The sequence below is a fragment of the Haliotis rufescens genome, unplaced genomic scaffold, assembly GCF_023055435.1.
Source record: "Haliotis rufescens isolate VD_foot unplaced genomic scaffold, xgHalRufe1.0.p SCAF_4, whole genome shotgun sequence".
Lineage (NCBI taxonomy): Eukaryota > Metazoa > Mollusca > Gastropoda > Lepetellida > Haliotidae > Haliotis > Haliotis rufescens.
In genome coordinates, this window is record NW_025964112.1 from 51,639,736 (window position 1) to 51,665,771 (window position 26,036).

The 26,036-nt window shown below is 42.7% G+C and overlaps 1 protein-coding gene across 1 annotated transcript in view; it reads right to left on the reverse strand.

Moving 5' to 3' along the window:
• LOC124150803 (cyclic AMP-dependent transcription factor ATF-7-like) overlaps positions 1-26,036 on the reverse strand; it is a 33,647-nt gene continuing 7,611 nt past the window's right edge. The window contains exons 2-11 of the mRNA XM_046522878.2: positions 24,510-24,600; positions 16,445-16,556; positions 15,023-15,138; positions 14,294-14,643; positions 13,123-13,438; positions 10,759-10,964; positions 10,547-10,618; positions 9,786-9,882; positions 6,187-6,304; positions 1-5,058 (exon numbers count right to left, since the gene is read on the reverse strand). Coding sequence (XP_046378834.1) covers positions 4,886-5,058; positions 6,187-6,304; positions 9,786-9,882; positions 10,547-10,618; positions 10,759-10,964; positions 13,123-13,438; positions 14,294-14,643; positions 15,023-15,138; positions 16,445-16,556; positions 24,510-24,560 — 1,611 coding nt within the window. The 5' untranslated portion in view covers positions 24,561-24,600 and the 3' untranslated portion in view covers positions 1-4,885. The remainder of the gene's footprint in view (positions 5,059-6,186; positions 6,305-9,785; positions 9,883-10,546; positions 10,619-10,758; positions 10,965-13,122; positions 13,439-14,293; positions 14,644-15,022; positions 15,139-16,444; positions 16,557-24,509; positions 24,601-26,036) is intronic.

Here is a 26,036-nt window from a genome sequence, read left to right on the forward strand (position 1 = left end):
TGGTGCTGACAAACCTAGAAACAATCGGGGCGAACCGGGATTCGATTTATGGCATGCCCAAGGGACGCAACTCTGCACAGCAAATCGCGGCGCCTTAGACGACTGGGCCACCCGTGCCCCCTACCTGTGATGGCATGCTGTTATTTTCTAAGAGCTGTGCACAACAACACACAAGAAAGCAGCCATCTTCAATAGATGTGTCCAATATCGACAGACAGATCCAAAGCCTGGCCAGTCTACACCAATGCATATCAACACAACAGTTATCAACACATTAGCTATGACAATAAAAGCAATCTCTAATCACAACCTTAGTTTATGAAATGCAAAGACCACTTTTTGTCCTAATATTCATATATGTCAAACTGATGAACTGATGCATACCAAAATCACATTTTCTGACAAAAGGATGTTGTTATGTCTTAATAGATGCTGAAGCTATATGACACAGCTGAACTAGAGCACATAGATGAAGCCTTGAAAAGAAGACAACTGTTATGTAGAAATAGATATTCCATGTCCATCAAAATCATTGTCCCTTCAAGTTTGTATGTACCAAACTAATAAACCACTTTGAAATGAAGCAAAAGTGAGAAAAAATAATTTTGAATAAAATGGGAGTATTAGACACAGGAAGTTATGTATTAACAAATGGTTACCATGGTTACCAGAGGTAGAAATGAAGCTAACCCTATTTGGAATAGAGACACCATACCTGAAGAAGTTGTCTCCCTTGTGAACAAGTTGTCTACCCTGTGAACAAGTTGTCTACCCTGTGCACAAGTTGTCTCCCCTGTGTACAAGTTGCAGCATCAGACGACCTTATTACACCACAAACTGTTAAATAAATTTGATCCAATTTTGGCCTCTTAGGCTGAAAAAAAATTCCTGAGCAAAAACCTTGATAAGTTGTCTCACATTATATTTTCCCCACCATCTGAGCCGTTCTCGCAAATATAGTGCACACACACAGACTTCGAACAAAGCCAGCTATAATTCAAGAAATACAGGAAACCCTTACAAAATCAAAGTTTCAAATGAGCTTAAGTAGATTACCCAAATTTCTCAAATTCAACAATCCGCACAACAACATAGTCTTTCTCTAAATCTCAATTAATATGCAACAATAACAAAGAGATAACTTCAAAATCAACAAACATACAAACACTCACTTTACATAAGACAACATTGCTAAATGACAGAATCGAAAATAGGGACAAAGCATAGATCCCTCCCATGACATACAATAGTTATACATCATCTATTGACTTTCATTTGAGATGAACTCGTATTCACCATCCGGGTATAATTACTAAGGAATTATATGGTAGAATTGTTTTGTCTATCCATTTTGATCATGGCAACAATTCCATGTTTTCAGGATCTGACAAGGTTGTTTTTTTATCAATTCTTGGTTTTATTGACAACTTACTTTTTAATCATGGTTAGTTATGTCATAGGAGAAAATGTGGGGAAAAGAAGACATCAAAGATTATTTTTGTTATACAAAATGTTCTCCTAATATGTTGCCATGTTCCCTGTGTTTGTTAAGCCAGTCTTGACGGTATTGCTGTTTAACATATTCTATGACTGGCAGATTTGCAAGGTGCACAATGAGAGTAACCTCCCTTTCATACATGGATCAAAAAGTTTGACAGAGACTTTGAACCAGTTGGGGGAGCGGGCGCTTATATTAATACTCACACTTTATCTAGGTCAACACTTTATTTGCTCATCCCACATATTATAATTTTCTATGGTCCGTGGATCTGTAAACCAATTTTCTTGAAAAGCTTGGCCAAACCAAGATGACCAAAATTTCATAAATTTTGAAGAATTATTCAAGTCAGACTCAATAATGGGGACTTCCTTGCAAAATGGAAATATCGTTATTAATGCCATTCTATCTTTTAGTCATAAAAGCCAGGCAGGTATGCATTGTCAAACTTGTATATGTTAACAAACCATTTTGTCACTTTGATATCCATCTCAAAAACACAAATGTCTTTCACAAAAAGGTAAACAAGTCACTCTCTACAATAACAAGTAGACAAACAAAGATACAGAATTTAGATAACACAGCATCCATACATATAGTGTTTATGACCAGCCCTAAACAAGCATAGGTATCCAGTTTGGTTATTGTCTCAACATCTGTTCCCCCAACAGCCTGGGATGGAGTTAGCAGTAGATTCTCCCTCTAATGTATATAGCACAATATCTGGTTTGTTAATGAAATCAACAGATTCACATTACAAGTATCACAGCACTAGACATACAGCTGTTCAACAGCCAATCAAATATGCAGTTTTCTATTACACACATTAATCAGCTGACTTTGTCACATGACCAGTCACATGACCACAAGGTCACAAAAAATGGCTAAAAATGTACATCAAACATGAGAATGCTTGGAAATGACCACACCATTTTTTTTTCATTTTCTATGAAAATTGCCATGATTATGACAGTGATATGAAACACTTGAAGTACAATGAATAGTTTCAAAATTTTACAGTAAAAAAATCAAGATATAATATATCTATTTCTGAATGATGGCTCCTTGCTATGTTTAACCCACAGTGAGAAGAATTGTTCATAATGTGGCAATGGTGAAGAAGCAGACGATACCAGGCCTGGTGAGAAATCACAGAGAGTCATGTGACATAGGGCCTGGTGTGACATTACGGGCCCAATACGACATCATGGACATTGACATGACATCAAAGGGGTCAATGTGACATCACAGGATTCATATGACATCACAGAGACTCTAATGACATCACAGAGACTCACATGACATCATAGTCTCACATGACATCACAGAGACTCAGAGGACATCACAGAGGCTCAGAGACTCACATGAAATCACAGAGACTCACATGACATCACAGAGAACCAGACTCACATGACATCACAGACTCACATGACATCACAGAGAATCAGAGACTCACATGACATCATAGACTCACATGACATCACAGAGACTCAAGAGACTCAGATGACATCACAGAGACTCAGATGACATCACAGAGACTCAAGAGACTCAGATGACATCGCAGAGACTCACATGATATCAGAGACTCACATGAGTGGGTTAGTGAGTTTGGTTTTATGCCACTTTTAGCAATATTCCATCAATATCACAGTGGGGGACACCGGAAATGGGCTTCTCACATTGTACCCATTTCAGGAATCAACCCAGATCTTCGGTGTGACAAGCAAACGCTTTAACAACAAGGCTACCCGATGACATCACAGAGACTCACATGATATCATAGGCCAGATGTGACATCACATTGCCTTCCCACCAGTGTCATACACAGCCAGGATTATAGTACACCAAACAAAGTTCTAATGGAGGTAATGTGTGCCAGTTTGGCACTTCTTGTTACTCAGGAACAATACGACCCACCCTGTTGCTGTCAACAGAGGCTTTCAACTGTGCCCCACCTCTCAGTCCTGTCTCTCATTCTCTGTCCATCTTGTCTCCACGACCTCTTGTGAATGTACTGGGATATACACACAACACAGCCTAGATAGCCACATGTATACCTGCTCAGGTATTGACCTCCATGCTTATGTAGCATACAGGTTGGTAACGACCAGGTGGACCCATGTCTATCTTTCCCAAAGTTACCCTGCTTGGGCCGAGATTTGTGTATCAAGTTACCATGCTTGGGCCCAGATTTGTGTATCAAGTTACCATGCTTGGGCCCAGATTTGTGTATCAAGTTACCATGCTTGAGCCCAGATTTGTGTATCAAGTTACCATGCTTGGGCCCAGATTTGTGTATCAAGTTACCATGCTTGGGCCCAGATTTGTGTATTAAGTTACCATGCTTGGGCCCAGATTTGTGAATCAAGTTACCATAATTGGGCCCAGATTTGTGTATCAAGTTACCATGCTTGGGCCCAGATTTGTGTATCAAGTTACCATGCTTGGGCCCAGATTTGTGTATCAAGTTACCATGCTTGGACCCAGATTTGTGTATCAAGTTACCATGCTTGGGCCTAGATTTGTCTACCAAGTTTACATGTTTAGGCTAAAGTTATATGTAGATTAAAGTTAAAATGTTTTGGCCTCTGTGTTTGTCTATAACCATATGATAACACATATACTACACACCAGAGGTCAGATCCTGCCCTATACTGTTCTTGGGGCTTTGCCCCCGGCTGTCCTGGCTAACACAAGACGCTTGTGTCCGACCCATCTCTGGGCTAACACAAGACATCTGTGTCTGGCCCATTTTTGGGCTAAAACAAGATGTCTGTCCGACCCATCCCCGGTCTTACACAAGATACTTGTGTCTGACACATCTCTGGACTAACACAAGACGCTTGTGACTGACCAATCCCTGGACTAACACAAGCCGCTTGTGTCTGACCCATCTCTGGGCTAACACAAGACACTTGTGACTGACCCATCCTTGGGCTGACACAAGACACTTGTGACTGACCAATCCCTGGACTAACACAAGCCGCTTGTGACTGACCCATTCTTAGGCTAACACAAGCCACCTGTGACTGACCCATCCTTGGGCTAACACAAGATGCTTGTGACTGACCCATCCTTGGGCTGACACAAGATGCTTGTGTCTGACACATCTCTGGACCAACACAAGACGCTTGTGTCTGACCCATACCTACGCTAACACAAGACGTCTGTGTAGACCTATCCCTGGGCGAACACAACAAGGTCGTGGCTGACCCCACCCTCGGCTAACACAAGCTTTGGTGGAGAAGACATGAGAGCAAGATGATGACACAAGCACTCTCTGACACAACGTATCACATGTCTTGGTATAAGTTGCTGTTCCTGTAATTCAAACACACATCTAGATGAGTAAAGTCTTTGACAGTCTTTCCTGATGAACTAATGGTGTCACTTTTTGCCAACTTCCTGTGATGCTACGATGTGCTCTGCAGAGACTGGAATGACGGTGATGCCTGATGCCATAGTGATGGCCTCTGTTGCCCCGGCAACTTGGGAGGCTGATACTTCGGATGAGGTGATGGTAGGTATACTAGCAGAAGCACCAGACTCCACTAGGTTTACTGGAATTGAATGAAATACCGAAATGACCTTGGTGACAACAGTTCAATTCAAAACTAAGGTGAGGTGATTGTTTGTTTGTTTGTTGTTCAACGCCGCACTGAGCAATATTCCAGCTATATGACAGCGGTCTGTAAATAATCAAGTCTGGGCCACACAATCCAGAGATTGATATCATGAGCATTAATCTACACAATTTGGATGCATCATACATCAACCATGTCAGCGAACCTGACAACCCGATCCCGTTAGTTGCCTCTTACGACAAGCATATTCGCCTTTTACGGCAAGCACGGGTTGCTGAAGACCTATGAGGTATGAGGTGAGGTTTAACATCACCTTCAAGATTTTGGCACTTACATAGCGACATGCATGCAGGCTGCTTGAACTAAAGTACTGTCGGAAATGCTAGAAAAAAGATTATTTTACGTATTACGAATCATAGGGCAATGAAAACAGCCTATATCAAAACTCAAATCTACCAAATTTAGCCTACCTGACGTTGTGCTTAGCCTGAAAAGGTACTTATGGGTAAAATGATGATAAACTGACTATTCAGTGATTGTAATTATGAGCAACGATCCTTGCCATCAGAGTAGGAAGACACACAATTAACAGAATCACCAAGCCTGACCCCCCGATTCACCAAGTCATCTCTTACGACAGGCATTGGTCTCTGGGTACCAAGTCGAACCAGGAATCCCCAGGGTTTAGAAATGCTTATGCTCTGAGGAGCCATTACACAAATAATGAGTGTTTGTGAAGTAATTTTTAGAAAAATGTTCTCTGAACATGCTGAAGTGAACCAAGATGAATGTTTAAGATAGAAAGAATATCTGTTATCTCATAGTGAGTATTATTTTACACAGATTACCAATAAGTCTTTGCCTCTTACATCATGTGGGCAGTCGGGTAGCCTAGTGGTTAAAGCATTCGCACGTCACGCCGAAGACCCGGGTTCGATTCCCGACATGGGTACAATGTGTGAAGCTCATTTCTGGTGTCCCCCGCTGTGATATTGCTGGAATATTGCTAAAAGCAGCGTAAAACCACACTCACTCATTCACTCTTACATCATGTAAGTTAAAATACCTATAAAACTTCTGTCAAAGGACAAATGAGTGACCTACTTGTGGTTAAGGCGAGGTGACCTTGAGACTTCTGCTGGAGGGTGATGGGACAGTCTTTGTGTGCCAGGAGCAGCGTCTTGAGCTGGGCCACCTCCCCGCGTAGCAGGCTCACCTCACTCTGGCAACACACAGCATACAGGTGTAGGGGCATACAGGTGTAGGGGTACCCAGGTGTAGGGGGATACAGGTGTAGAGGCATACAGGTGTACAGGCATACAGGTGTACAGGCATACAGGTGTAGGGGTACACAGGTGTAGGGACATACAGGTGTAGAGGCATACAGGTGTAGAGACATACAGGTGTAGGGGCATACAGGTGTTGTGGCATACAGGTGTAGAGACATACAGGTGTAGGGGCATACAGGTGTAGAGACATACAGGTGTTGTGGCATACAGGTGTAGAGACATACAGGTGTAGAGACATACAGGTGTAGGGGCATACAGGTGTAGAGGCAGGTGTAGAGGCATACAGGTGTAGGGGCATACAGGTGTAGAGGCTTACAGGTGTAGGGGCAGGTGTAGAGGCTTACAGGTGTAGAGGCATACAGGTGTAGGGGCATACAGGTGTAGAGACATACAGGTGTAGGAGCATACAGGTGTTTGGGCATACAGGTGTTGGGGCATACAGGTGTAGGGGCATACAGGTGTAGAGGCATACAGGTGTAGAGACATACAGGTGAAGGGGCAGACAGGTGTTGTGGCATACAGGTGTAGAGACATACAGGTGTAGGGGCATACAGGTGTAGAGACATACAGGTGTAGGGGCATACAGGTGTTGTGGCATACAGGTGTAGAGACATACAGGTGTAGGGGCATATAGGTGTTGGGGCATACAGGTGTTGGGGCATACAGGTGTAGGAGCATACAGGTGTAGAGACATACAGGTGTAGGGGCATACAGGTGTAGAGACATACAGGTGTAGAGGCATACAGGTGTAGGGGCATACAGGTTTAGGGGCATACAGGTGTAGGGGCATACAGGTGTAGAGACATACAGGTGTCGAGGCATTTAGGTGTAGAGACATACAGGTGTAGAGACATACAGGTGTAGGGGCATACAGGTGTAGGGGCATACAGGTGTAAGGGCATACAGGTGTAGAGACATACAGGTGTAGGGGCATACAGATGTAGAGACATAAAGGTGTCGAGGCATTTAGGTGTAGAGACATACAGGTGTAGAGACATACAGGTGTAGTGGTATACAGGTGTAGGGGCATATAGGTGTAGGGGCATACAGGTCTAGGGGCATACAGGTGTAGGGGCATACAGGTGTAGAGACATACAGGTGTCGAGGCATTTAGGTGTAGAGACATACAGGTGAAGAGACATACAGGTGTAGTGGTATACAGGTGTAGGGGCATATAGGTGTAGGGGCATACAGGTGTAGGGGCATATAGGTGTAGGGGCATATAGGTGTAGAGGCATACAGGTGTAGGGGCATACAGGTGTAGAGGCATACAGGTGTAGGGGCATACAGGTGTAGGGGGATACAGGTGTAGAGACATACAGGTGTAGAGACATACAGGTGTAGGGGCATACAGGTGTAGAGACATACAGGTGAAGAGACATACAGGTGTAGAGACATACAGGTGTAGAGGCATACAGGTGTAGAGACATACAGGTGAAGGGGCAGACAGGTGTTGTGGCATACAGGTGTAGAGACATACAGGTGTAGGGGCATACAGGTGTAGAGACATACAGGTGTAGGGGCATACAGGTGTTGTGGCATACAGGTGTAGAGACATACAGGTGTAGGGGCATATAGGTGTTGGGGCATACAGGTGTTGGGGCATACAGGTGTAGGAGCATACAGGTGTAGAGACATACAGGTGTAGGGGCATACAGGTGTAGAGACATACAGGTGTAGAGGCATACAGGTGTAGGTGCATACAGGTTTAGGGGCATACAGGTGTAGGGGCATACAGGTGTAGAGACATACAGGTGTCGAGGCATTTAGGTGTAGAGACATACAGGTGTAGAGACATACAGGTGTAGGGGCATACAGGTGTAGGGGCATACAGGTGTAAGGGCATACAGGTGTAGAGACATACAGGTGTAGGGGCATACAGATGTAGAGACATAAAGGTGTCGAGGCATTTAGGTGTAGAGACATACAGGTGTAGAGACATACAGGTGTAGTGGTATACAGGTGTAGGGGCATATAGGTGTAGGGGCATACAGGTCTAGGGGCATACAGGTGTAGGGGCATACAGGTGTAGAGACATACAGGTGTCGAGGCATTTAGGTGTAGAGACATACAGGTGAAGAGACATACAGGTGTAGTGGTATACAGGTGTAGGGGCATATAGGTGTAGGGGCATACAGGTGTAGGGGCATATAGGTGTAGGGGCATATAGGTGTAGAGGCATACAGGTGTAGGGGCATACAGGTGTAGAGGCATACAGGTGTAGGGGCATACAGGTGTAGGGGGATACAGGTGTAGAGACATACAGGTGTAGAGACATACAGGTGTAGGGGCATACAGGTGTAGAGACATACAGGTGTAGAGACATACAGGTGTAGAGACATACAGGTGTAGGGGCATACAGGTGTAGAGACATACAGGTGTAGAGACATACAGGTGTAGGGGCATATAGGTGAAGGGGCATACAGGTGTAGGGGCATACAGGTGTAGAGACATACAGGTGTAGTGGTATACAGGTGTAGGGGCATACAGGTGTAGGGGCATAGAGGTGTAGGGGCATACAGGTGTAGAGGCATACAGGTGTAGCGACATACAGGTGTAGCGACATACAGGTGTAGGGGCATACAGGTGTAGGGGCATACAGGTGTAGGGGCATACAGGTGTAGGGGCATACAGGTGTAGAGACATACAGGTGTAGGGGCATATAGGTGTAGGGGCATACAGGTGTAGGGGCATACAGGTGTAGAGACATACAGGTGTAGAGACATACAGGTGTAGAGGCATACAGGTGTAGGGGCATACAGGTGTAGCGACATACAGGTGTAGAGGCATACAGGTGTAGGGGCATACAGGTGTAGCGACATACAGGTGTAGGGGCATACAGGTGTAGGGGCATACAGGTGTAGGGGCATACAGGTGTAGGGGCATACAGGTGTAGGGGCATATAGGTGTAGGGGCATACAGGTGTAGGGGTATACAGGTGTGAGGCATACAGGTGTAGGAGCATACAGGTGTAGAGACAGACAGGTGTAGAGACATACAGGTGTAGGGGCATACAGGTGTAGGGGCATACAGGTGTAGGGGCATACAGGTGTGAGGCATACAGGTGTAGGAGCATACAGGTGTAGAGACATACAGGTGTAGGGGTATACAGGTGTAGAGACATACAGGTGTAGAGACATACAGGTGTAGGGGCATATAGGTGTAGGGGCATACAGGTGTAGGGGCATACAGGTGTAGGGGCATACAGGTGTAGAGACATACAGGTGTAGGGGCATACAGGTGTAGGGGCATACAGATGGATAAATATGTATACAGGTATAGGGGCATACAAATTCAGTGAGTTCAATAATATTTGATTAAAAACATGTTTGTTCCTTTGTATTCTCAGTATTCAAAGTCATCTTTCACCTAGAGATTGTGACTGTAATAAAGTAGATATATATTGGTAGTTACCTGTAATCTAGAGTTAGTGTTTTGGAGCTCATCAGCTTTCTTCTCGAGGTTGTTGATCCAGTGTTTCCGTTTCTGCCGACATCTGGCTGCTGCCGCTCTAGAAAACACATACATCACCATGACAACACGTGGTTGCCGCAGGTCTAGAAAACACATATGTCACCATGACAACACCTGGCTGCTGCAGGTCTAGAAAACACATATGTCACCATGACAACACCGGGCTCCTGCTGCTCTACAAAACATATACATAACCATGACAACATCTGGCTGCTGCCGTCCTAGAAAAAACACTTACATCACCATGACAACACCTGGCTGCTGCTACCCCAGAAAAACCCATACATCCCAAGGACAACATCTGGCTGTTGCTGTCCCAGAAAACCATGTTACCATGACAACAGCTGGCTTCTGCTGCTCAATAAAACACATACATCACCATGGCAACAGCTGGCTGTTGCTGTCCTAGAAAACACATGTTACCATGCCAACAACTGGATGCTACTGCTCTAGAATAAACTTACATGAACATGACAACACCTGGCTGTAACACATACATCACCATGACAACACCTTGGTGCTGCCACTGTAGAAAAAGACATGTAACCATGACAATGGCTGGTTGCTGCCACCCTAGAAAACACACACATAACGCATCTCAGTGGATCCCTTGACAAGGGGTCTTTATCAATGTAAATCTGTCCCTTAAACTCCATTGCATATTTGTTCTTCATATTGTTAGACAGAGAGCAGATATTTACCGGTTTCTCTCTAAAAACTTCCTTCTCCTCTCGTCAGCATCATCGTCCACACTGGCTCTTTTGGACCGTTTTCTGGAAGAGAACCACACAGTAGTTGTACTCAACATGACAAGACAGATTGCCTATAATCACAGGAAAAAAGCAGGTGTTCTTTGGCTTCCTTTGAGTAGTATAATACAATGTACACTGCTTAATGATTGGGGAACACCTACATGCTGAAGCCGGACTCAGAGAACTCTCCGTCTGGAGACCCGACCGGGGAGTCCGACTGGGATCCTGACACAGTATCCGGTATATAGATGGATGTGGAAGGTTGGGAGGGGCTGACGACAGACGTGTGCAGCGCAGGCAGGGGAGCAGGCTCCGTCTTTATTACTGCCAGAGATGGGGTGTTTTGCTGAATTGTCTGTTTTAAACGCTGGAAACACAAAATCAATTTGTAAAAGATGAATAGGTACAAAAACCAAATGGTTGAGAGAAAGCTTCATGACTTCTCCAGGATTTAATACCTGTTCTCAACGACCTTACATTTAATACAAGATCTTCTTACTAGGGCTGTTACACTCACGTATTCGGTGAATCGAACCGTATCCATTCATGAATTGAATTCGTTATTTGTGGCCACTAGAATCGAATATTTATGAATATGCAAGCATGTGCATTTACATAAAAAAATACCAATAAGAACATATTTATGCATAGATTTCTTCAAAAGACAACACTCTTTTACTATTTAATTTGACAGTATTGTGGTCACTGGTCATTGTCGCATTTGAGCAGATACTAGTACCTGGATAAGTGAGGTTTATAAATGAATAATATATTAATAATTAACAAACCATGTCAATTAATTTCATGCTGTTGTTGCCTCACTGAACATGCTGAATATGACAAATAATACATCAACTGCTGACTTGTTATTGTATTCATAAATTAATATTCATATTCGCTACCCTATATTCATGATACAAATCATATACGCCTCATAGTGTATTTGTTGCAGCCCTACTTCTTACCAATAAGTATTTACGAATCCCCATTAAATGAACCCACATATTCAATGAACAACTGGGCATAATCTTAGATAAACCGTATAAGCAGCAGCTGACCAATCCAGGCCAATCTGGAAGTAATGTTTATAAGCACCCCTGTACAAGACTGAAAGTTTATGACAGAATAAATTTCTTATGCACATTAGGCTTAAAAAAGCCTGCATCATTATAAAGTTCACCGCACGTTTCATTTTTATTTCCATACTTTAGAAAAACAAAAAAATCCTAGTAGCCAAATACTGTATTCCAGTATTTTACTCTTCAAGAAATACATTTATGTTGGGAGATGCTTTCCCACAACTATTTATTTGGTTACACATCTGTTTATTTGGTTACACATCTGTTTATTTGGTTACACATCTGTTTATTTGGTTACATATTAGTTTGAACAATAAAACAACACCAAAAAAACACCGCCAACCCGCACTATATTTTCAAAAGCCATTGCCTGAGAATCAATTATTATATTTTTCACCATTTCTCACAGAAAACAGCAGTGTTGAAGGGGATATAATAATATTGCCTAGTAACTATTATCCAAAAGTTTTATAAATGGCTGAACTAAATTTGTTTACTACTGCTCGATCTCTGACAACACATTTAACCTTAATAACTCCCCATCCCACCCATGACCTACCTAGTTGTTCTATATGAAGGTACAAGTGTATGTTCTGAAACATCACATTGCAAGATAAACAAAGAGGTAGAATCCGGTCTGCTGTGAGTGAGTGAGTGAGTGAGTGAGTGGGTGGGTGGGTGGTTGAGTGAGTGAGTGAGTGAGTGAGTGAGTGAGTGAGTGAGTGAGTGGGTGGGTGGGTGAGTGAGTGAGTGAGTGAGTGAGTGAGTGAGTGAGTGAGTGAGTGAGTGAGTGAGTGAGTGAGTGAGTGAGTGAGTGAGTGAGTGAGTGAGTAGGATTTATCACTGCTTTGTACAGTATTCTGTGTCAGTTTACTGTGGGAGGAAAGTCCAAAGTGATGCAGGTGTCAGTTTACTGTGGGAGGAAAGTCTGAAGTGATGCAGGTGTCAGTTTACTGTGGGAGGAAAGTCTGAAGTGATGCAGGTGTCAGTTTACTGTGGGAGGAAAGTCTGAAGTGATGCAGGTGTCAGTTTACTGTGGGAGGAAAGTCTGAAGTGATGCAGGTGTCAGTTTACTGTGGGAGGAAAGTCTGAAGTGATGCAGGTGTCAGTTTACTGTGGGAGGAAAGTCTGAAGTGATGCAGGTGTCAGTTTACTGTGGGAGGAAAGTCCGAAGTGATGCAGGTCTCATTGCCGAAATCCATGAGCACGGGTATTGTGCTGACAAACCTAGAAATACAATCGGGGTGAACCGGGATTCAAAACCACAATCACAGGATTCTGGCGTGCCCAAGGGATGCAACTCTGCACAGAGATAGCAGTTCCTTAAGATGACTGGGCCACCTCTGTCCCGTTTTGTCGAAGGCACAATATAATAATAACTAGTAATAATCATCACTACTTTGATACTACAGCATCTAACTGCTACTGAAAGTTCTCTGCCCTGACCTGTTTCAGCACCATGGATGACGTGGGGGTAGTGACCGGCGCTGTGGTAACAGGCGTGGTTGGTAATGTTGCTGCACTCGGTGCCTTCTGTTGTATGACGATGCCCTGTGGTGATGCGGGTTGCTGCTGCTGCTGTTGTTGTTGTTGCTGTTGTTGTTGCTGTTGTCCCAAGGGGCCGATGGTGGCGGGGATGTTGACGGGCACAGTCTGCCCTGACGGAAGCTGGAGGTAGACCTGCATGGTGTACACTTGCTGCGCGGCGCTCGCTGAGGTGGTTGGCATCCCCGCCCCTGACTGCACTACCGCAACATTTGACCTACAACATGGACATACAACATCAACATTTGTGTACACAGCTGGGTGCACCACCGGGACGTTTGACCTACAACATATAACATCCACATTTAGCTTAAACGTATCTCACCTATGATTACCAAATATCCATGGTATTAACTTTGATGTTATACGACTGTAGCTCCACCTGATACTCATACATTGTTGTTTAGCATCAAACAAAGAAACATAATATGTTCTAGCGTTTCATATGCTGTCTTCAACAGACAATATAAGGATCAATCTCATTAAAATCAGATCTTAGTTCTCGCTACCGTTAAACAAAGATCTGAGGACATCCCGGGTCACGTCAGACCAACCAATGGAATGACCAATCAGAAGGCAGCTTTCTTGTGCTTTACGGCACTAATTTCAAATTCGCGACTACGCTTCGAAACATATTTTGACAAATTCTTGATTACAAATTTGAAACCTGAACAAAAGAACATTCTGGAATGGCTAATAGATGGTCTAGATTGTATGGATTCGGTCGTTAAACCCATAACTATCATTCCGACTGTCACTTTCATAATCTGGTAAGCGATGCTCTGATTGATCAGATGAAAGGTCGTTCTGACGTGACCCCTAATGGGATGTCCTCAGATCTTTGTTTAGCAGTAGCGAAAACTAAGATCTGATTTTAAGGAGATTGTATAAGGATTGATGTTGTGAGCAACAATCCACGCCATCACCCAAATCACAGTCGGATTGCCCAATCCATTTGGTCACCTATTACGTGCCAGGGTAGTAACAGAGGTCAAACTGGGAACAGTACATCACTATGACTTTGCAGCTTTGTGGAACAGGGCCCTGAACATTCATTACTGCTTCAACTTACATGTTGACCGGAGCTGGTGATAATGTCTCGGAACTGGAGCTGGACACCACAGGTTTGGCTGGGGACATGGTGCTGTCTGCCGCTTGGGATGTGGAGCGGACATGGACGTCTTCATCCGAGGTTGTGGACGATGGTTGTGGGATGGCTTGCTTGGAATCTTGTCGCCGTCCAGACAGGTCTAGAGCTTCCGTTTCCTCGATGACGATGACCCCACTTTCCTTGTCCACTTCCTCTTTGATGGACAAGGAGGAGGTGAGCTTGGGTACCTCGATGACCGAGTCGAGGCGTGACGGGTCAGGTGGAACTGGAGTGTTGAGATCATTGGAGTGGGGACCTGGAAGTGGCACTCCCTGAAAACACCACAAAAGGTTTGTTAATATGGCAAAGTTAACCCTAACTTCCATTTGGCGATAGTGGCACTTGGAACAGCAGAATAAGTTTGCTTATTGAAGCAATGTTGACCTTTAACTTCTCCCCTGGAGTAGCACTTGTTAAAAACAGGCAAATAGGCATGTATAGTTGGATGGAAAGTTGACCATAAACTTCTGTTTCCCATCCTAAATGAAATAGTATTATATCTTCATCTCAATTCCATTATGGTAAATACCCATTCACCTCAAAGCCATGTATAACTTTGTTTATCTGACTATGAAAACCCCCTTGCTCCAGTGATTAACCATGTTACAAGACATGGTGGGAATCCACAAGAAATGCTTGATGCATGCCTACCTCGGGCAGGTCAGCCGCCTTCTTGAATGCCTCTTCAAATGGATTTTTACTGAGTTCCTGGAACAGCCCTATCTCTTCACAGTTTCTCAGGAACTTGGTTGGTGTTGGCGTCTGGTCTGTACACAGCATGTCACAAACCGAGATCAACTCACTGAATACGTACAAGGACATCATCAAATGTGTTAGTTTGTTGTGTTTGTTTATTTGTTTGTTTGCTGTTTAACGCCACACTCAGCAATATTCTAGCTATATGACAGCGGTCTGTAAATAATTGAGTCTGGACTAGACAATCCAGTGATTGACATCAAGATCACCGATCCACGCAATTTGGATACGATCCACTCTAACGACAAGCATAGTTGCCTTTTACGGCAAGCATGGGTTGCTGAAGACCTATTCTACCCTGGATCGTCACAGGTGGTGAGGCGGCCAAGGTGATACAGGTCTTAGACAATACATCTATAGTGAGTAAGTGAGTAAGTTTGGTTTTACGCCAATTTCAGCAATATTCCAGCAATATCACAGCGAGGGACACCACAAATGGGCTTTGCACATTGTACCAATGAGGGGAATCGAACCCGGGCCTTCGGTGTGATGGGCAAACGCTTTAAACACTAGACTATCCCACATCGACAGTGAAGTCAAAGAGTCTTGTGCTGACAAACCACGGACCTTAATCATGATAGTCTAGCGAAACATGGGAAGAAAGCCAAAATGGCGGGCAAAGGAAAGTACAAATTCATGTTTGATGGTAGCTAAAAATAAAACAAAAAATAAATGGTTATTTATTTAGTGATGTATTTGAGACAGGTTTCATAGGCGACGTAACATGCATCATATCTCACAAAAGATGATGTGCTTATGACGTCTCACTGAATTTGGGGTCGCAATTTAACAGTACATAGAAATGAGAAGAGTGAAGTGTTTACTTTCTTTTGCCCAGCACCTCACATACACTACCACAATATTTCAAACTGTCACTATGTTCACCATGGTCACACAATTTTCCTAATATTTAAGTATTTGGGATTAATTTTCTATTTCAATGAATCAGATTTCACAGATTTCTTCACTACCAAAACAAAGTTTGTTTGTTGTTTAACGCCGCACTCAGCAATATTCCAGATATATGACGGCGGACTGGAATTAATCAAGTCTGGACAAGACAATCCAGAGATTGACTTCATGAGCTTCAATCTACGCAATTGGGATCGATGACACAAATCAACCAAGTCAGAGAGCCTGACCACCCGATCCCGTTAGTCACCTCTTACGACAATCATAGTCGCCTTTTAAGGCAAGCATGGGTTGCTGAAGACCGAAACTACCCCGGGTCTGCCAAAACAAAGAAGTAAACAGTATTTGTGGCAGCAGTCGGTGATGAGGAATGAACCGCCCTGTCTTTTCTCCATCACCTCTCACCTATGAATGGGTTGGTGGGGGAGGCGATTAGACTCCCTCCCCCGAGGTTCAAGGCCAGTGACATTTCATGCTTCCTTATGTGCACATTCAGGTGGTCCTCTGTAGAAAACCGCTGAAACAGCAAAACAACAATTAGCAAAGTGAACATTAATTCACCAAAATGGCTGTGCATGGTGAAGCTGAAATGGCAGTGAATTGTGATACTTGTACCATAGTATGAGTAATTGGAGTGAATGAGAGAGTGGGTCGGGTTTAACGCCACTTTGAACAGTATTCCAGTCATATGCTCAAGGCAATGGGGGCGGAAAGCCGTAAGTGATGCAGGTCTCAGACATTTACCAATTTGGTAAAACTCACGAGCACAGGTATTGTTCTGACAAACATAATCTGGTTTGTTTGTTGTTTGTTTGTTGTTTTACGCCGCACTCAGCAATATTCCATCTATATGGTGGCGGTCTGTAAATTATCGAGTCTGGACCAGACAATCCAGTGATTGATATCATGAGCATCGATCCACGCAATTGGGATCGATGACATGCATCAACAAGTCAGCGAGCCTGACCACCCGATCCTGTTAGTCGCCTTTTACGACAAGCTTACTCGCCTTTTACAGCAAGCATGGGTTGCTGAAGATCTATTCTACCCCGGATCTTCACGGGTCACATATTCTGGACAAAAAGGGATTCAACCCCAGAGTCACAGGTTTCTGGCTTTCCCAAGAGACACAACCTTGCACAGTGAATTGCAGTGCCTTAGATGACTGGGCCACCTGTAACAAGAAATTCTATCTAATCAGTCTGACTGTATACATGAGTAGTTATTGAGCTATCAAAACAATACCATTGAGTTGGGATTCGGAACTTTGTATTTCTATGTCAGGTACACACCAATATCAAGAGTCAGTAAAACTTGTTGCCATGGAAATAGGGCAAGGATGGGTCAAAATTTACTATCCAATTACCCGACCCTACCCGGGTACAATCTGTAGGTCTCAAGAGTTGGGAAAAATTGTCTGATTGGGAATTGTTTTACCGTAGCTCATCTATTTAGATACATGTATCAAACGATCAGATCATGCGTACACTGAATTTGACTGAAACTTTAGCTTTACTCATATACGTACAAGTCAAAGGAATGTGTGCATCGTCAGAAAGAATTGCAAACACTAGCAACTTGTAGTGTAACCACTGAGCTATAGTGAGTTTTTGTAATTGAACAATATATCATGTGACTAACCACGGGTCCGGGTAGTCCTGTGGATACCTGGGTCATACTCAGGACCCATCCAACCCAATTACCCAAGTTACCTGTCCCAGCCCTTCATGGAAACAGAATTTGTTTTTACAAAAAATTCATAAAAAGTAAAATGCATCAGTTGACAACCTGGTCTTTGTGTGTGCAAAGTTTCATGAAAGAATACTTATTAGTTTTAGACTTATGGTCTATAGTATACTGACTCCGAGCTGACCAGTCCTTGTTTAATTCCCTTAATGCCGAGCACACCAGGCATGGTAACAAGTACCATCTTTTTACATGTTTAATGTCTGTAGGTATGAAGCGGCCGGTAATCGAAACCATCAACCTTACTCTCTCCGGTCAGAGGCTCAATCACAGGGATAGTCAATACCACAATGTAACAAATACTGTAAATCTTGAAATTAATGCGAGCATAGATTAAATTTGAAAAATGTGAGTGGTCTTTGTTCGCATTAATTAAACTTCGCATTTATGTCTCCAAAATGACTATCAACAATAAGAAGGCCTCACTGCACACTTGGGATAGCGGAAATACCAACTTGAATATAAACACAAACATGGTTTGTCATGTTTGTTGAGCAGCAGTAGTAACAAGAATATAACAATGCCATTTAAAGAATAGGAATTACACAAAGGGCATTCAGCATGTCCAGTGAGTTATCACTACTAGGGTCAAGAGTTCTACCCACTCGTGTCAAACTAGGCATCATTGACCACTCCAGCAGTCCAGACAGACGCCACCCATGCAACACTTCGAAAAAGGCTGACACAACCCAACGCGCACAGATAGCCTTCACCACACTCCTGAGATCTACAGCCTTTGTCTTGTCATCTGCCTTAAGATTGTTTCAATAAGTTTATTCCCTTTGTACTTCCTTAATGTCAGTCAACAGAATTAACATATAAACAGTGTGTTGTTTTTAGGAAAACACTGTTTATTGTTTTTACGGAATTGCACTACTTTGCCTGAATGAGCACTGGTATTTGCTGTTTGATTGGATTAAGGTAAGGTTGAATTACGTTAAGGATATGTATCATTCCTCTGGGGATGGCTAGGGGTCGGCAGTCATATTAATGTTGAGACCCCTTAATTTCAAGATTTACAGTACAAATTTTTCACATGGGTGTGATATACAAGTTTTTTTTCCATGACTGAATTTTGTCCTATTTTGTCCATCAGCACATCTACATCTGATCAAAGTGACTGGTTGATTGAGGAGGATGTACAACACTGTTTATCAGTAATTACCAAATTCTTTCAACTTGCATAAATATGATTATAACATTCAAGATTTACAGTACAAATTTTTCACATGGATGTGATATACAAGTTCTTTTTCCATGACTGAATTTTGTCCTATTTTGGCCATCAGCACATCTACATCTGATCAAAGTAACTGGTTGATTGAGGAGGATGTACAACACTGTTTATTAGTAATTACCAAATTCTTTCAACTTGCATAAATATGATTATAACATTCAAGATTTACAGTACAAATTTTTCACATGGGTGTGATATACAAGTTCTTTTTCCATGACTGAATTTTGTCCTATTTTGTCCATCAGCACATCTACATCTGATCAAAGTGACTGGTTGATTGAGGAGGATGTACAACACTGTTTATCAGTAATTACCAAATTCTTTCAACTTGCATAAATATGATTATAACATTCAAGATTTACAGTACAAATTTTTCACATGGGTGTGATATACAAGTTCTTTTTCCATGACTGAATTTTGTCCTATTTTGTCCATCAGCACATCTACATCTGATCAAAGTGACTGGTTGATTGAGGAGGATGTACAACACTGTTTATCAGTAATTACCAAATTCTTTCAACTTGCATAAATATTATTATAACATAACCAGTCAGGGTGGCCTCTTTGGGATGTGGATTTTCAATTCCTACTACAGGGCCCGGTTTTTCGCGTGCATGGGCACAGTCACTAAAGCGCATGTAAAAGGACCTTGAATATCCTGTGTATTGGTGTCACTTCACCGTTAGCGCTTGGTTGATTCCCGGCCTTCATTACCACCAGGAGACTCGTTTAGGTGGCCGCGGTCCGTGCATTTAGCGGGTGAATGCGGAAACATGAGAAGATGTGTGTGTACTTGAATGTGTGATTTAAAATTGATGTGTTGCACTTTCAGGATTGTTTGTTCGAAGTTTAGTGGTTTATCTATTGATCATAGCACACACTGAATGGTCTACGATTCAATATGACATTCAGTAGATGTTGAGAGTTCACATTATGTGTGTGGGCATTTCCTATAAAAATTAGCAGCTGAATAGTTCATCCACGTCATGGAACAGTTCAGGCATATATCATTTTGATCGTTTATTTCAGGATGTTAGTAATAAAAATATACGGAAGAAATCCGTAGGCCTGTTGTTTTGTTTCTTTGCTTTATGAAATATGTAGTCCCACCAAATATATATATTCATTCTGTAGATGTTTTCATAGTCCGACAGCTCCATTGTTAGTGAGCACGAACTGTGATAATTATGAGATACATCACCAGTCACAAATAGAGGCGTGTGTTTGTAGCAAGTTCAATTGCGCGTGTTGTGCCTACAATGTTGCAAAAGCTAAACAGATGTTATATTTGAGATAACACTTTCTCAATAAACTACACATTCTCGTACTTTGTGGTGTTGAGTCCCATCCGGGATTCGAACCCACACTGCCAGAGTGAAGGCACCTAATTGCAAGCACACAAAGTCAGTCATCAAACCCACTCAGCCACCGAGGCTTAAGCTGTACTGTACTGAGAAAGTGTTATCCCAAATATAACATCTGTTAGACCAATATAACTTAGTTAAGAAAATATTTTTACAGGTAAATGTCGGGGAGATCCGAGCAGATGACACTCTCTGACTCCTTTCTGGAGCAAAAGTGCAGAAAAATGTAAATGATAGCAAATGATAATAAGAGAAAGGTGTAAAAAAAGGTGTTCGTTTTAAGTGTTAAAAGTCACCAAAAATGCTGAACAGTAGGGCTGCAACGACTACACTATGAGGCGAATACGATTCGTATCATGAATATAGGATAACGAATACGAATATTAATTCACAAATACAATAACAAGTCAGCAGTTGATGAATTATTTGACATGGTTTGTTAATTTTTAATATATTATTAATATATTATTCATTTATATACTGCACTTATCCAGGTGCTAGTATCTGCTCAAATGCAACAATGACCAGTGACCACAATACTGTCAAATTAAATAGTATCACAGTGTTGTCTTTTGAAGAAATCTATGCATAAAATATGTTCTTATGGGTATTTTTTTATGTAAATGCATATGCTTGCATATTCATCATGTTCATAAATATTGATTCTAGTGGCCACGAATAACGAATTCAATTCATGAATGGATACGGTTTGATTCACCGAATACGCAAGTGAATCATAACAGCCCTACTGAACAGTCAGTGAAAATCACAATTTTGATAAATATTTTCAGATATGTCTCCCATAACTGTATCACTGAACAAAATCTCAATATTCACACAAATATAATTATTACAGCTATGAAAAAATCCTCAATTTTCCCAACTTTTACTGAAGTATTTTCTACTTCATCAACCAAGACACTAATGAATCCATACAGGGTGTTTACATGAAAAAATGATGAAAATGTTTCACTAACTATTCACAAACCTATAATATATTGCATACTTTGAAATTCTGTCTACATTCCTCTTAAAAGTACCATTAATTGGTCTTTCAATATCTGGTGATAAATATTTCAGTTGCAAAACTATACTGAATGACCATGCTAAATATTACAAATCAACTCATAAACGGTTTTTTTAAATAAATTTACTGACCTTTGAAATTCTGTCTGTATTCCTCATTATCATGTCTATGGTATCTTTAATTAATTAATATCTTAGCGCTATGATTGGTTTGTGGAACGGGCCCTGATCTTTTACTCTGATTCAATTCCTCTATGTGTGAAGATCTGAGGTCACTGACCCTAAGGACACTGACCCTGAGAACAGCGACTCTGAGAACACCGACTCTGAGGACACTGACTCTGGGGACACTGACTCTGAGGACACTGACTCTGAGGACACCGACTCTGAGAACACCGACTCTGGGGACACTGACTCTGAGGATACTGACTCTGAGGACACCGACTCTGAGAACACTTACTCTGAGGACACTTACTCTGAGGACACTGACTCTGAGGACACTGACCCTGAGAACACTTACTCTGAGAACCCTGACCCTTAGAACTCTGACTCTGAGGACACTGACTCTGAAAACACTGACTCTGAGGACACTGACCCTGAGAACACTTACTCTGAGGACACTGACTCTGAGGACACTGACCCTGAGGACACTTACCCTGAGGACACTGACTCTGAGAACACTGACTCTGAGGACACTGACTCTGAGGACACTGACCCTGAGAACACTGACCCTGAGAACACTGACTCTGAGGACACTGACCCTGAGGACACTGACTCTGAGGACACTGACTCTGAGAACACTGACTCTGAGGACACTGACCCTGAGAACACTGACCCTGAGAACACTGACTCTGAGGACACTGACCCTGAGGACACTGACTCTGAGGACACTGACTCTGAGAACACTTACTCTGAGGACACTTACCCTGAGGACACTGACTCTGAGGACACTGACCCTGAAAACACTGACCCTGAGGACACTGACCCTGAGGACACTGACCCTGAGAACACTGACCCTGGGGATTTGACCCTGAGAACACTGACCCTGAGAACACTGACTCTGAGGACACTGACTCTGAGGACACTGACTCTGAGGACACCGACTCTGAGAACACTTACTCTGAGGACACTTACTCTGAGGACACTGACCCTGAGAACACTGACCCTGAGGACACTGACCCTGAGAACACTGACCCTGAGGACACTGACCCTGAGAACACTGACTCTGAGAACACTGACCCTGAGAACACTGACCCTGAGGACACTGACCCTGAGGACACTGACCCTGAGGACACTGACTGAGAACACTGACCCTGTGGACACTGACCCTGAGAACACTGACTCTGAGAACACTGACCCTGAGGACACTGACTCTGAGAACACTGACCCTGAGAACACTGACTCTGAGGACACTGACTCTGAGAACACTGACCCTGAGAACACTGACCCTGAGAACACTGACCCTGAGGACACTGACTCTGAGAACACTGACCCTGAGGACACTGACTCTGAGGACACTGACTCTGAGAACACTGACCCTGAGAACACTGACTCTGGGGATTTGACCCTTAGAACACTGACCCTGAGAACACTGACCCTGAGAACACTTACTCTGAGAACACTGACTCTGAGGACACTTACTCTGAGAACACTGACCCTGAGGACACTGACCCTGAGAACACTGACCCTGAGGACACTGACCCTGAGAACACTGACTCTGAGAACACTGACCCTGAGAACACTGAATCTGAGGACACTGACCCTGAGAACACTGACTCTGAGAACACTGACCCTGAGGACACTGACTCTGAGGACACTGACTGAGAACACTGACCCTGAGAACACTGACCCTGAGAACACTGACTCTGAGAACACTGACTGAGAACACTGACCCTGAGGACACTGACCCTGAGGACACTGACTCTGAGAACACTTACTCTGAGGACACTGACTGAGAACACTGACCCTGAGAACACTGACCCTGAGGACACTGACCCTGAGGACACTGACTCTGAGAACACTTACTCTGAGGACACTGACTGAGAACACTGACCCTGAGGACACTGACTCTGAGGACACTGACCCTGAGGACAGCATCAGCATCAAGGTTCCTCTACAAAGTGTGAGTGATGTCTGCATCTTGCAAATGAATCACTGAGTTCCAAATGATGGAGATAAGGACTCCTGTGAAGGTGAACCTGAGTGTTTGTTTGTTGTTTAACACCACACTCACCAACATTCAAGCTATATGACGGCAGTCTGTAAATGATCGAGTCTGGACCACACAATCCAGTGATTGACATCATGAGCATCGATCCACGCAATTGGGATCGATGACATGCATCAACCAAGTCAGCGAGCCTGACCATCCGATCACGTTAGTCACCTCTTACGACAAGCATAGTCACCTTTTATGGCAAGCATGAGTTGCTGAAGATCTATTCTACCCCGGATCTTCACGGGTCTGTGAACCTGAGTGAGTGAGTGAGTGAGTGAGTGAGTTGGGTTTAACGCCTCTTTAACAGTATTACAGTTATATCACAGTGTTTCCCTAGGTAATGCAGGTCCCAGATGTCTACCACTTTGGTTAAACCCACGAGCATAGGTATGGTGCTGACAAACCCATAAACATTATAAGGGCGAACAGAGATTCGAACCCACAATCACATGTTTCTGGGATGCCTTGCGTGTGAATGGAAGCACCTTAGACAACTGGCGGCCCTATGTCCCCGAAAAAGAATACCTTATTTCAGCACCGGTCACTTATTCCAACTATGCCAGTGGCATTATATCACAAGGAATTTGAAACCCTGCACATCAGTTGTTGGTTTGTTGTTGTTGGTTTGTTGTTTTACGCCGCACTCTGCAATATTCCAGCTATATGACCGTGGTCTGTAAATAATTGCGCCTGGACCAGACAATCCAGTGATTAATATCATAAGCATCAATCCACACAATTGGGATTGATGACATGCATCAACCGAGTCAGCGAGCTTGACCACCCGATCCCGTTAGTCGCCATTTACGACAAGCATAGCCGCCTTTTACGGCAAGCCTGGGTTGCTGAAGACCTTGGAGCAAAACCATGGTAACTCACCATCCCACATCCCAGAGCCGAGCAAGCAAAGGGTTTATCATCATCACTCATTCCCGCTGGTTTCCACTGCGGACAACCAACTCTCCTGCCTCTGAAACAGAACAAGAAAACAGCGTTATCACTGTCCTCCGCCAAGGGGCACATTAGAATCTTGTTTGTTCATGTAGTAGTGAATAAAATGGATGTTATTGGTTACTATACAAACAAGAATCATCGGAAGATGACAAATCCCCCCGGCCCCAACAAATTCGAAAGAACAACCATACAACCAAGCGGCATAAAACCATACTCACTCACTCACTCATGTCCATGGGGGTACAAGCGTAGGAGAGACTGTAGAAACTACCACAATTTTGTAGAAGAAAATATTATTTCACCATTGTGTCCTGCATAGTTAAATGTTGACGATGTTCACAAAATTCTCAAGAAAGTGAGTGAGTGAGTGAGTATGGTTTTACGCCACTTTTAGCAATAGTCCAGCAATATCACGGCGGGGGACACCAGAAATGGGCTTCACACATTGTGCAAACGTCGGGTATCGAGTCTGGGTCCTAGGCGTGACGAGCGAACGCTTTAACCACGAGGCTACCCGACCGCCCCTTCTCAAGAAAGCCTAATATTACATGAGCCAGGCCAACATGAGATCTTCTACATCATTCTACACACTAGTCAAAACCTGCAAATATTATTAGTTACTCGCTCAACGATTGAAAGATGTATGATGTAAAAATTGGCTTTGAAATCTATTATTTAAGTAATGTTTATTTGAATTTTGTTGTGGAAATCATAATTTAAGTATTGAGTCTAGATGGTGGGAAAATATTTTTTTACCATGTTTACAAAGAAACGTTATATTCATATTGTAAAAGTGTTTTGTGAATGAAAGTTATCATGGTTATCGAAGATGAAGAACATTTTTGGTTGATCTGTCTTTTGAATGACAATTTAAGGAGTCAATTTTTTAGCATTGTGAAAGGATATTCAAAAGTAATCAAAATATTTAAAAAATTAATAACCAACATGCATGGAAACTAAGTGCACACATATTTTATGGTTTCAAAGTGTGAAAACAATGAATTGAAATACACTGATATGAATTATTGATAATTTATAATTTATATAGATGGTAATGCACTGAATGTACCAAGGCAGACCTTTCATCAATATATTGTATGTGAATTGCTTGTTAATCATGGGCCAGATGACCTACATTTCCAAAATAAAAAGATACATACATAGTCAGTGCTATTACACATAACATTTATTACAAATCTAAAGAACTTTAAAAAATATATTCATTAGAGTAAACCACAAAAAATTGATTACACAAAAACATATAAAATAGAATTTAATAAGAACAGTACCAAACAAGTTCATTTGTGAGCATCTGTGGAAATATCGCTGATCTCTGCATTATTTTAACACAAATGTTATTTGAAGCATGGCACATTAACAGCACAGTTTCAATCTATAACAATAATAATAAACAAGAGTGCTCTGAGAGCACAACATCCCCTGCATGAATTC